This window comes from Dermacentor albipictus, chromosome 1 (assembly GCF_038994185.2).
Source record: "Dermacentor albipictus isolate Rhodes 1998 colony chromosome 1, USDA_Dalb.pri_finalv2, whole genome shotgun sequence".
Lineage (NCBI taxonomy): Eukaryota > Metazoa > Arthropoda > Arachnida > Ixodida > Ixodidae > Dermacentor > Dermacentor albipictus.
In genome coordinates, this window is record NC_091821.1 from 507,881,057 (window position 1) to 507,893,925 (window position 12,869).

General features: G+C 48.9%; 1 protein-coding gene across 1 annotated transcript in view; it reads right to left on the bottom strand.

Annotated features, from left to right (window-relative positions):
• Positions 1–12,869, bottom strand: part of LOC135907591 (uncharacterized) — an 81,424-nt gene that overhangs the window by 25,218 nt on the left and 43,337 nt on the right. The window contains exon 3 of the mRNA XM_065439274.1: positions 8,075–8,327. Within this exon, the coding sequence (XP_065295346.1) occupies positions 8,075–8,327 (253 nt within the window). The remainder of the gene's footprint in view (positions 1–8,074; positions 8,328–12,869) is intronic.

Genomic DNA, 12,869 nt, shown 5'->3' on the forward strand with positions numbered 1-12,869 from the left:
AATAGATGCCGTAGTTTCCAATTGCTTGTTAACCAGCCTGATTTGTCACCGCTTTTGCATTGAAGTCACCCATTACTACAGTATACTGAGTTTGCACTTTTGTCATCGCTAATTCAACATTTTCATAAGACTGATCTACTTCCTCATCATCGTGACTGGATGTTAGAGCGTAGGCTTGTGCTACCTTTAAACTATACCTTTTTTTAGGATTTATTACGACTGCTGCTACCCTCTCTATAATGCTGTGGAATTCGTCAATGTTGCCGGCTACGTCTTTATGTATTGGGGAACCTTACCCCGTATTGCTTCTTATCTGGAAGACCTCTGTAAGAATGGACATGGCCTTTAGTCAGCACTATATAGCCTCACTAGTTCTTCTAATCTCACAAAGTCCAATAATATCCCAAACAATGTCTGATAGTTCCTCAAAGAGTCGTGCTAAGCTAGCCTCACTCGACAGAGTACGGCTGTTAAAGGTTGACAGGGTCAGTTTCCATTGGCAGCCTGTCCGGGTCTAGAGATTCTTAGCACCCTTTTCTGTGCTACAGGTCTGGCTGCCATCTTGGTCATGGGCTCCGCAGCTGCTGGGGACTGAGGCCATCGGTTGATCGAATGAGTCATTTGGGAGGTAGTGGCCGAACACTGCACCAGGGAGGCCAATTCCTGTTCTGGTGAGGGAGGGCCTTTTGTTGAAGCGTTATAGGCATTCCTAATTTGGTTGTACCTGGATTAGTATAGCCCCACTGGCTCTTGGCGTCTTTTGCCGGTCTCAGTCGCCACTCCTAGCCTGGAAATCCGAGCATCCGAGCAACCGCGAGCCTCCAACATAGCTCAGTCAGACAATCCTGAAGGCGGCGAGGCTACCTTATCGCGGAGAAGTCCAGCCCAGAGGGCCCTACAGCCTTATCTTCAAAGAAAGGCCGCTTCGGCTGCACGCCTCGTAAGTTGCTGCGGATAAATTCTTAAACATTTGTAATGTTATGGAATGTACAGTGCTAACGTCTATTCAAGCATTAGGTTCCCCGAATACGCTTGCGAGATCTGTGTAAACAAATTTCCAGCTATGTAGGCTTACAAACAGAGAATGTCGTCCATTTTTACAGCGAAGCTGTATACCTCAGCGTCCAAGGAAATTTTCGTGTCGTTGGCGTGGTAAGCAAGGAACGCCCCATACGTGGGGCGATCCCAAAGATAGTGCAACGCCGGATCGACCCGCGGCGGAAATGAAGCAGGCGTTAATCTGTACGTGCCGCGATGACGTTGTAAAAAAAATCTCAGTGCCCTTCTACTCTGCAGAGCTATCGAGGAGGAAGAAATGGTGGAACGGGCCCCTTACCATACCGGGAATGCTTCAAACCCATACGCTGGCAAATCAGGAATGCGATACCTTATTTAGGCTACAGCAATGCCGTTTGCGAGCAGTGAGACACGGTTTTTACACTTCGCGCATAGAAGGAATTGCCGTCCCTGTTTCCGCCGCGCTCACCAAAAGTAAGAGACATAAAGGAGAGATGTATCGACCTCACAATAGAATTTACGGGAATACAAACGGAAACACGCAAGACAGAAAAATTGGAGGACGCTTAAGCTTCGCATCCAAAAGTGGAACGCGATAGCGTTATCGCATCACGTTCGCACCGCCTACTCAAACGCGCTACGCCAGCCAAACGTCGCGATCGGCAGAGATAGCCGGGCCCCGATGCGCCATGAAGGCGGACGCGGTCATGGGGCGAGTGGCGCGCGACGTGTCGGGGCAGCGCCGTACATTGCGAGGAGGGGGTCTTCTGTGTTTGCCGCAAGATGGCTCTGCGTGTGCGCAGAAGAAATTTAGCGGAAACGTACTTCGCTACTCGTGAAACTGCGACTTCTGTAAGTTACATGGTCATAATTACCTATATACACCGCAGTATAACTTTCTACGCCACGTTTGTAAGGTAACACCGCATTCACTGGAGGCGATTTGGTCCCGTTTTGAAGGACCGAACTTGCGGCTGAGTGGAAGCGTCTCCATCTCACACCCCGGAGACACTGGTTCGATTCCCACCTGCCCATCTTGGAAGATATTTTTTTATTTATCTAGTGCCTTCTGGGATATATCGCTCACGGTCAACGCCGCTGACGCCGACGACACCGGCTTTTCTGTGACACGAGCTCCTTAATGGTACGTCCACACTAGCGACAAAAACGCGCGCGACACACCGCGCGCGGCACGATTCACGAAAAGCGGCAGCAACGCGCGGCGAACGCGCGAATGGGTGCGAGACCCATTTTTCGCGGCAGACACAAAACGACCACCAATCAGAAGCGAGCCGCTTTACGAGCCGCGCTGTTGTGGCGCCACCTGTCGCATAAGCAAAGAACCATAATCTATGGGCTCTGAGACTGAACAGTGACACGCGCGCCGTAAAATCTCAGAGGCCATTTCCAGTCAAGGGGGCTGTTTTTGTTAAGCCTTACCACACCGCCCCTGAGGCGTCGACGAAGAATTCGCCTCGCAATGGAGGCGTTTTTGGAAACCGCTCGCGGACATGCGTGCCTCTACGATGAATCGAGCGTCGGACAAAGAGCTGTGCGCCAACCGCTGGCACATTATGGACAGCAGTTTGGCATGACAGGTGAGTAATTGGTGAAGGCGGGGAAACAGAGTGTGCGCCTGGCCCTCAGTGTCCCTGTACCGCACCCAAAACTTTCTCGTCCGCTTGCTGGCACGTCGGTGTCGCACAAGTAAAGAATAAACAAGTATTATAGTGTTCACAGTCACCAGTAGCTCCTCGTCCGTATCCGACATGCCTGAGCGTGGCCGGCAGTGGCGCAAAAAAAACACAGACACTTCCGATGGAAGACGAAATGGGCAGAACGGAGAGCGCGTTGTAACGATAAGTATCGAATGGAACGAGAGAACGCGGGACTCGACGGGCCGTTGCCGCGTGCCGCAAAACGCGACTGTGGACTTGCCTGCACGCGTCTGCCGCGCGGGCGCTCGCCGCGTGCGGAGTGTCGTGGCGCGTTTTTGTCGCTAGTGTGGGCGTACTTTAACGCTGTCGCGTTAATAAGTGGCAGAACGAATCGACCACACACTCTCCATTTCTGCAGCCGTGTACCTACGCACCGCGGAGGAGCATTTCATGATTGGCACGTCGAAACATATCAGAGGAAACATCAAGCTGCTGCTAGCCGCTCTGAGATTTTAGAGCGATAGCATAAGAGGCCTAATGGTATTAGGGGCAATACTAGTAACATTAAGCACCATAATAATAGCATTAAGATCCCGATAACATTAAGGACTATAATAGAAGAAGCGGCAGAAACCGTTGCTTGTAAAAATAGGAAACGTGAGAAAATGTTCCAAAAGCCAGGGGAACTCATGCTTCAAAGTGTTGTTTACACTGGCTTTACTCAACAAAGTATAACAAAAACATAGACGTTTCGCCACCTATGCGGGTGGCATCGTCAGTACACAATGGCAACAAATGAGAAATACATCCTATTGATCTATGAAAGTGCCGTAAACATCCGGCAGGGGGCCACGGTTAGAGTTACATGAAGATTGATTACGACGGATGAACCATGATTCTACGAACTTTCTTGGGCCCCATCGGTGTTCCCGTGCTAGTGTGGTTACATTGTTAAAATCAAACATGTGTCCCTTTGATAAACAATGATCAACCAATTCTGTCTTGGCACGTGTAGCATGGGTGGCTTTCGTAGCATCTCTTAGATGTTCCTTGATACGGGTGCGCCGTCGCCGCCCTGTCTCGCCAATGTAGCTGGCATCACAGTCCGAGCAGTTGACCTTGTAGATGACACCACTTTGTTCGTCCGGAGGTGTGCGGTCCTTTGGCTTCGGGAACACGTTTGCCAACGTGTACGAGGGTTTAAACACAGTTCGAACACCTAAAGGCCGTAAAGCCCTGCGCACTGCTTCTGATACACCGCGGACATATGGAATGCACACAAAGGAAGCTGGCCTTTCGGCCTTGCTCTCACGAGGTTTTTGCATGCGGCGCTGCGTATCATTGACAAAATGCTCAGGGTAACTCCGCTTATGCAAAAGAGTGGCCACATTCGTTAATTCTTGCTCCCTCAAAGTTTGCGTTGACGAAAGCGCATCGCAACGAGACAGGAGACAGTGTAAGCAGTGTAAACAACACTTTGAAGCAAAAATAGGAAAGAAAATACTGAAATGAATTAAATAAATAAAAGGGAAAGAAAGGCGAATAAGCGAAAGAAAGAAAAAGAGAAAAAAAGACTAAAACAAAACACTAAGCCACCAAACGCTTAGTTTGGTTGCTCAGGGTTTTTTGTTTTTTTCCTTCTCTTCCTTGATTTCTTTATTTTCTTTCGTCTTTTTCATCGTCTTTCTTTTTTCCTTTCATTTATTATCCCCTTTATCTCCCCTTTAGAAGAAACATGCCCATATATACTGTGCCGAAGAAAGCATATGTCGCCTTTACGAAGACAAGTCGACTTGTCGAAACTTCGGCTCCCGCTTTATCCTTCTTCTCGTTTTGCTCATCGTCTTAAATTTCCATCTTCCGCCTTCCCCCTGTTTTTCCTGGGCACAACCTACAGAAATGATAGCGTTGGATTGTAATTTGAATATACGAGTAAACTTAATTCTGTTTCGCGATAACTCAAACAAATCTTTCTAGAGGTTCTGCCATCCGTAGATCGATCACGGAGTCCGCTATTTGCGCGCGCCGGCGCGCGAATATCTCGGAAGCCACGGAGCCCGTGTCCTTGAAACACTACCAGATGGCGCTCGCCTCCGCCGCAGCGAGGCTCACGCATAGAGAAAGAAATTTAACAAGAGGGGACACTCTTCAAAAACTGGCAACAGGAAACACGTCACGCCTAGTTGCAACACCATCTGTTAGGTGACGCGAGCATCAGAAAAAAAAGAATATGAAATAAACTTCCAGACTACGTTTTATTTTTTTTTTATTCCTTCCCACTAAAAGAGAAAAAAGTTTTGCGTGTAAATGAACTTATACTTTGCAACTTTTTGTTGCGTTGCCTAGCAACAAGCTAGCGGCACGCCAGACGCGCGTACATACGTCATGCGCCAGACAAGCCGCAGGAGTGAGCTTGCCCGCCGGTGTATGTGCAGTTCACGTGCTCGGCAACCCGTCTCTTAGGAGGTAGCCCGTTTTTTCGGCTCCGGGCGTTCTTTTGTGTTCCGTCTGCATTTCGACACGGCGCAGCTGCACTACTGGACTACAGAAAGGTGAGGAATTTTGTTTGGCAGTCTGTGACGCACTTCAAGCACATTTAGGCTTACTGCACAAAACAACCTATATAGTGAGGCAGTTATCGAAAAAGAGCTCCGCCGTCTAAGCCTACTTAACTTGAGTTAATTTCAGTGAATTATTCGTACTGGGAGATGCTTGCGACGCTTTGTATGAGCCCAAGCATCTTGAAAACTTATTTTGGTAGTTTTTGGGAACGCTCGCCGCACCTGGCTTTGTGACGAAAAGCACTTTGGCGGTCTGACGCAGTTTCGCGTGTACTGAATCTTACCGGGAAAAGTTTTGGCGCTTTCTCTCACCCCAGGCATTATTGCAACTAGTTTCGCTACTTTTTGGGGTACTTTTCAAGCACACTGGCCGCGCTCGTAGTGGCGCAGTTATCGAAAAGCAGCTCGGCCGTGTGCCGCAGTTAGTTTCGCGTGTACTGAATCTTAGTGGTAGAAGTTTGTGACGCGTTCTCTGACCCGAAAAAGTATTGTGATTCATTTCGTAACCTTTCAGGATATTTTGAGGCATACTCGCCGCGCCTGGGGTTGTGAAGCTGTTAGCAAAGAAGCAAGCCGGTCATAGTGAGTTTTGCGTGTACTGAATTTTAGTAGGACAAGATTGTGACGCATTTTATAGCCCTGCAACAACATACACCTTATTTTGGTACTCATGCTTGTCGAAAACGCGACGAGCGATTGCCGAGAGATATAACACGGGAGTGTTGCATGCGCCGGCAGGACGCGTAAAAGATAACACGGAGGAGCTCAAGAACATCACATTTATGTATTCTCAGCGACTGAAAACAGGCTTTGCACCCACGAGTCTGACTTGAGTGCAATTAGAAGGCATTCTGCGAGCGTGTAACACGGTCTGGCTGAGCCTGTGTTGTAGCCACGTTTGTGTACTTGGCGTACCATCGTGTCGACTGAGGCCAAGTTGTTTTGGAAACGCACAGTCACCCGTGTATTTGTGCACTTAAAGTGCAGGAAGTAATGCCCGGGAAAGGAGGGGTGCTTGAAAGTCGGATGTTCAGATTTTATGGCATTGTTTGGGAGGAGTCTTCGCTGCGAAATGTACGTTCGCCCACAAAATATTGCGGGGTGCGCGAGCGCGTGGCGAAGCGACCCTCCTCCCCTTCTAGCGGTGAACCACTGGTGTCGAGACCGACACTTGCGCGCATGCGCGTCCCTCCGAGACTGCAAGCATGCATGTTTCCGCGCTTCCTCCTTGCGCGCCGGCGATATTCGAATGTAGTCGCGAGGTGCACCTCTTGCGATATGCGCCGTGGCAGCTTCGACGGGCAGAACTTCATTTATACAACAGAAATCAATTGTTCATTTTCGTCTTCCCTGGCTCCTTCAATAGCTTGAGTTTTCTGTCACGCTCTCTTGCGGGAGATTCCCCGTTCGTAAAAAGAAAGAAACAACGAAGATTGGCCATGAAAAGGTGCAGCGCAGAAAAAAAAAATGACTTGTTGCGTTCGCCACCAGGCCGGCCCTATGCGTCAGCACTCGTGGCTCGACAAAAAGCGGCCGCAGTGGCGCGCGCAAGCTCACGCTTTTAAGCACGCTTCACACGACCGTCGAAGCCGCCACAACGCATATCACAAGAGGGCCACCACACGGCTACATTCGGATATCGCCGGCGCGCAAGGAGTAAACGCGGAAACATGCACGCTTGCAGTCTCGGAGGGACGCGCATGCGTGCAGGCATCGGTCTCGACACCAGGGCTGCGCCGCTAGAAGGGGAGGAGGGTCGCTTCGCCACGCGCTCGCGCATCCCGCAATATATTGTGGGCGACTGTACGTAAAAGTGAATTTATCTGTAATGCCGCTCATTCACCACTTACGCACGTTTCACCTCTACACGCAATACTCCTGTTAGGTCAATATACCGAAATGATACATGCTTGTAATTTACTTTCTTTCAGCTGATGGCATCCGGTGGAGCATCGTACGGCAACGACTGCTGCTTGCCTGGTGCCACAACTTTGGATGAATGCAGAAGCCCGGAACGAGCATTTATATAGAGCAAAATAAACATTTCATCATTTCAGAAGACGTCTTTCGTTTTTTTTTATGAAATTGCACCTGACAGAGTCGGGGCAGTCTTGTAAAGGTCAATCGCAATCGTTTCTACTTAATAATGAAACGATTCCACGCCAAGGCCACGCGAGGTTCAGCAGAAGCGAAAAAAAAAAAGAGGTGAATGCCGCGCCGAGCAGCGGAGGCGGCGCGGCGTGTACCAACTGGTGTTCAAAACGCGCGCGTCCAAAACCGAAACCGGAAGAAGTCAATAACATCCGCTTGGTGTGCTACAGTCAATTCGGCTCTATGGGAGTGTGCGCTCTTGTTGAAATTTCTTTCGCTATGGCTCACGCAAGAGGGCGACCAGAAAGGCCGCCTTCGTGCATAGCGTTCGCCGCGAGCGCTTCCCGGTAACCGTTACGGCTACGTACGCTGCATTGGCCGGGAAGCGTGAGAAGCACTCGGGGATCTTTGAGTGCTATCGCGTTTCTCTCTTAAAAGCGAAGCATAAGCGTCCTCCGAATTTTTTTAGTTCTTATGTAATGAACCATCGTACGCGTCTATGTTAACAGAGGTGGCAGAATACGAATGTAGTGGTGTGCTTGAATCTTTCGGCGTCACTCGGAGCTCACAATTTCCACTTGTGTTCAGGGCAGGCAAAACATTTTTACCGATAGCCTAGCAAACTGCACGGTGCCAGGGAAAAAAACGGGAAACGAGCCGTTGGACCGCGGCACTATCCGGCCCTTCTAAGAAGCGTAGCCCAGGACAAGTGCTGGCCCCGTATGCGCCACCAATTCCTTGCCGCACCTGTCCAGCGTTGAGACGAGGCCCACGGCGCCCAGCAGGTAGGCGAGAATGCTGAGCACTGGCGGCTCCAGCTCGGCGCCCTCCTGCAAGGTGGCCGCTGTCTGCCAGAGCTCCAGCCCTGCCAAGAGTCCCTGAGCCCAGTAGCCCAGGCACGCGCAGCCACGCTGCAACGTCGCCGTGCTGCCGCGGTGCCGAAGAAGCGTTCGTTCACTGCTCGACCGACCCGCGGCTGCCTCCACAACCCTAAAGTGACCTGTAGAAGAGGAAGACGTGCGTCAAAGAAATCCCACTTTACGCATAGAAAATGGGTTCGGTTTCGGTCCATTGAATAATATCACATTAGAAACAAATGCACGAGAAAAGATAGCGAGGAGGTCCGGAAGCAAAAACTGTCGAATAGACCTCCAATGAGATTTGTATGTAAGTTAATTTTATCTACTGAAATAACAGCGAAAGGCTGGGCAGTGTGCAAGCAAGACTTGCGAGGTCACGTTCCATTTTGAGGCCGTATAAAGCTTGCGAAACGAGGAGGGTGCTGACAATATGTGTGGTGGCGTTCTTCCAGAGTGATGGTGGACTATGCGTCTTATTAGGCGCCATGGTTCGGTTAAGTCCAATAGCCAGAGCTGCTGGCCGGTTGTCTCTTGTGATGATAATGCCCTTTAGAAGCACCTGGATGGTGTATGGCGTTAGTCAGCGCCAAGCGAAATCTTAGCTCGTCCTTTTCTTCCCGGTCCCCTCCAGACCAGTGCGCATGCGCACGGCAGCTCAGCGGCAACGTCAATGTTCTCACAGCATGCGTGCGCACAACCAGTTATTGCCAGCCGTATCTGGCATCAGTCGGAGAGTTGGCACTACCTCCACTTCGCTTGGTTGTTTTTCCTGCCAGAGGGCGCTTCCGCGTCTTCACTGAGCTACCGCAAGCGAGCGACTCAAGTGCCGTTGACAACGGGACGACACGAAGACGACGGCGCTGATGGTGACGTCGCTTACTGGCGTAGAGCCTACACCTATATAATTGCTCTCCGAATAAACCAAGTCAGCGGCGCAAGATGGGCGACCATAAATATAAATTCTCGAAGGGAAACGGTACAGCGTAGATTCGGGGCAGACCAGTAGTGAGCTCGTCGTCGTCGTCAGACTAACCGATGCCTTTGAGCGCGCTACTTCCCCTTGGTTCATTCATTATAGCTAGTTACAATAACGAAATGTGACAGTACTTCTTTCACGTTTATTGCCGCTCATTGCTCGAAACTATAGTTAATTTGCCGGCGGAAAATGTATAACTTTTTACGAATACCCAATCTTATCTCTTCTCTGCGGTATAGACGTTCGCTGTCTGGGCCGTCATGGAGAAGGGAGAATCGATTCCAACTAAGTGCTTTGCAAAAGCACCAAGTTGAAAATTTTCCTTCGTAACTCTTCGACAAGCATTGACTCTTCTCCAGATGTCGGCTTCAGTCTTCTTTGTCTTTTATGCGAAGCATATTACGAGAGCTCAACCCAGCTCCTCAGGCGCGGCGGTGTCGCCTTCAATGACCTTTGACCCCATGCCATACCACGTGACACCGTGACGTCACGAAAGAGGAGAAACGGGGCTCCAACTCGCGCCGTCGCTCGCGGCGTCGCTCAACTCTCGCAAGATGGGCTGGGTGGGAATCGAACCAGGGTCTCCGGAGTGTGAGACGGAGACGCTACCACTGAGCCACGAGTGTTTTTTTTTCTTTATTGCCAACTTGGCACAATACAGTGAAAAACACCATCATAACATCACATTAAAAATGCTAGCTTTTGTCTGGCTAGCATAAGTGGGTAAAAAACGCTTTACGGTCAGGAGTTCGTCTAGATAAACACACCAATCTGGCTTTTCTTCCTTCTGTTTGTACACATCTCGTAAATATGCGATGCTTTCGTTGAAGTTGTCCCGGGCTGACCTCGCGTTGACGTCCGCATTACGCACTGACATTCTCGTTTTCCAAACACTGTGCATTACTAAAATCATTAGCATATCGTACGGCACACCTTCGCTTTCGACGGGAAGAAATCGAATGCCGTAGAATGTAAGCGGCAGTTCCTTTTTCAGGGTTCTTTGCAAGATGTCCCATAAGAATACGGCATCCCAACAATCGAGAAACATGTGCTCGATTGTTTCAGGCCTTTTGCATATTACACAGTCAACCGACCATGGTACCAACAACCCTTTTTCCTTTAGCCACGGTATTGTAGAAAGTGTGCCACTATGGAGGATGAAAAAGAAAGTTTTGACTGACGATCGGATAGTCATACTTTTAACCCTTTTTAACACATTGCTGCCTGGCCCAGGATTGTACATCCTTCGATACAAGGGAACAGGCATCATCACATCAATTAGGTCTTTGTAGAGGCGTTTTCTCTTGACGTCACTGAGATATTCCATTAAAAATCTTACTTTTAGAAACTGGACAGCCGCAACAATTTCATGCATGTATCCGCGGACATTGCGTTGCATATGGGCGCATGATGACACAATGACATCTGGCAATGCGTTCGCCAATCTCACTTGCATAACACTTCTTAAAAAAGGATTTCTTTGATTGCGATAATATACGAACCTAGAGACAATTTGTCTCACGAACAAATGAATCAAACCCAGTCCTCCCGATCGCACTGGAAGGAACAAATTTGTGCGGCTCACCCTTTCCCATGATGAGTTCCATACAAAAACAGCCAACACTCTGTGCAGTCGTTGAATACTCATGCGCGACATGTGTAACGCTTGCAAAACATACCATACTCGAGCAATAATAAAAATGTTACACACTGTGGCACGGGAAAAAATTGATAGGTCTCGTCCTCCCCAGTTTTGTGTTTTCTCTCGAGCCTTGTCTGTCTGTTCTTTCCAGTATTCTTGTGTATCCTTGTAGTGTTGTAGTGGTACGCCTAGGTATTTACTTGGAGTAGTCGTCCACTGAATGTTGGCGTACGTGACTGGCACACTTTCCCATTCACCATGCCAGAAACCCTGACATTTATTCCAGTTTATTCTGCTCCCTGTGTATTGACAGAAAGCTGTGGCATCTTTTATCGCATTTGTTACACTTTCTCTATCGGTACAGAAAACAGCTATGTCGGCGGCGTAAGATAATATTTTGACTTCACAAGCCATAATACGAAAGCCTCTTATTTCCTCATTTTGAATAATCTTTAAACAAAATGGCTCTAAATAAATGCTAAAAAGTAGTGACGACAGAGGACACACTGAGCCACGAGTACGATGCTTCAAAGCGGTACAAAAGCGCCTCTAGTGAATGCGGTGTTGCCTTACAAACGAGCTGCTTCTAAGGCTCAGGCGGGCGTCGCTTGCTCAGGCGCACATTTCGTTGCCGCGCCGAACGCTGCGTTGCTCGACGCTCACCGCGTCCAATGCGGGGCGCGTAGTCGCTGGCGGGTCGACGGGAACGCTGTCGCGTTCCACTCTTGAAGGCGAAGCAGAGTAACGCATGAGTTGTTTCTTCGTCTAGCCGAACCAAATATAGCCAAGCAACAGCAGTTCACCAGGCTAAACAGTGGTTCAACAACTAAAATAAAGGCTAGTACGCTTCGCATCCTGGGCTTAACCTTAGCTAAGCCACAGCCATTTTTTTGCTACCACACCAGATGAAGTGTATCACGAGGTATTAAAGCTAGCTAAAAAAATGGCTGTGGCTTAGCTAAGGTTAAGCCCAGCATGCGAAGCATACTAGCCTTTATTTTAACGCGACAGCGTTAAGGAGCTCGAGTCGCAGAAAAGCCGGTGTCGTCGGCGTCGGCTCAGGCGTGCGGCGCTTGCTCAGGCGCACATTTCTTTGTCGCGCCGAACGCTGCGTTGCTCGACGCTCACCGCGTCCGATGCGGGGGGCGACGGCGCGAGTTGGAGCCCCGTTTCTCCTCTGTCGTGACGTCACGGTGTCACGTGGTATTGAAGGCGACACTGCCGTGCCTGAGGAGCTGGGTTGAGCTCTCGAGCGACGGCGCGAGTTGGAGCCCCGTTTCTCCTCTGTCGTGACGTCACGGTGTCACGTGGTATTGAAGGCGACACCGCCGCGCCTGAGCAGCTGGGTTGAGCTCTGGTAATATGCTTCGCATAAAAATGGGGCTAGGTATGGATAATGTTCAACCAGTTATTGCTAAGGTTATAGCTCGTGACATATTACATGTTGTCGACAAGATCAAGAATAAAACATGTAAAACAGGGGTCATTCCACAATTTCAAAAGGCCAAGGCAGCTTTAATGTTTAAAAAGGTTCGGCATAATAATTTCGCTTCTTGTCGACCTAAGCTATACAGCCGTTCTTGAGCAAATTATTTTAGAAATTCTTAGAAAATCGAATAAAAAACTGTCTTGGACAGTTAGGCTCCATCACATGAGCAATTTGATTTTTGCCCCACTTATTTAACATAACTTGCATTACTAGACTTCACGAACGAAATAAAAACGTATAATGACAAGGGGCTTTCGGCAGCAGGCTTTTTCGTTGATTTAGCGAAAGTATATTTGGCAGGATTACACACGCTTTTTAAAAAACTAGAACGATTATGAATTGGAAGGCTTCTACTCAGCTGCTTAATCGAATGTGCACACGTAGCCAAATATGCAGATAGCTTATCGTTTCCGGTAGCAATTATTTAGATGTCTACATTCGGTCAGGTTTTTTTTCCACTGCGTGTAATAGATTTACCTACTTGTATCAGACACTGCTATTGCATTTTTGTCGCCGATGACAAGACAATTTATTCATGTCATAATATTATTATTAAACCTACAGTAATACCGAAC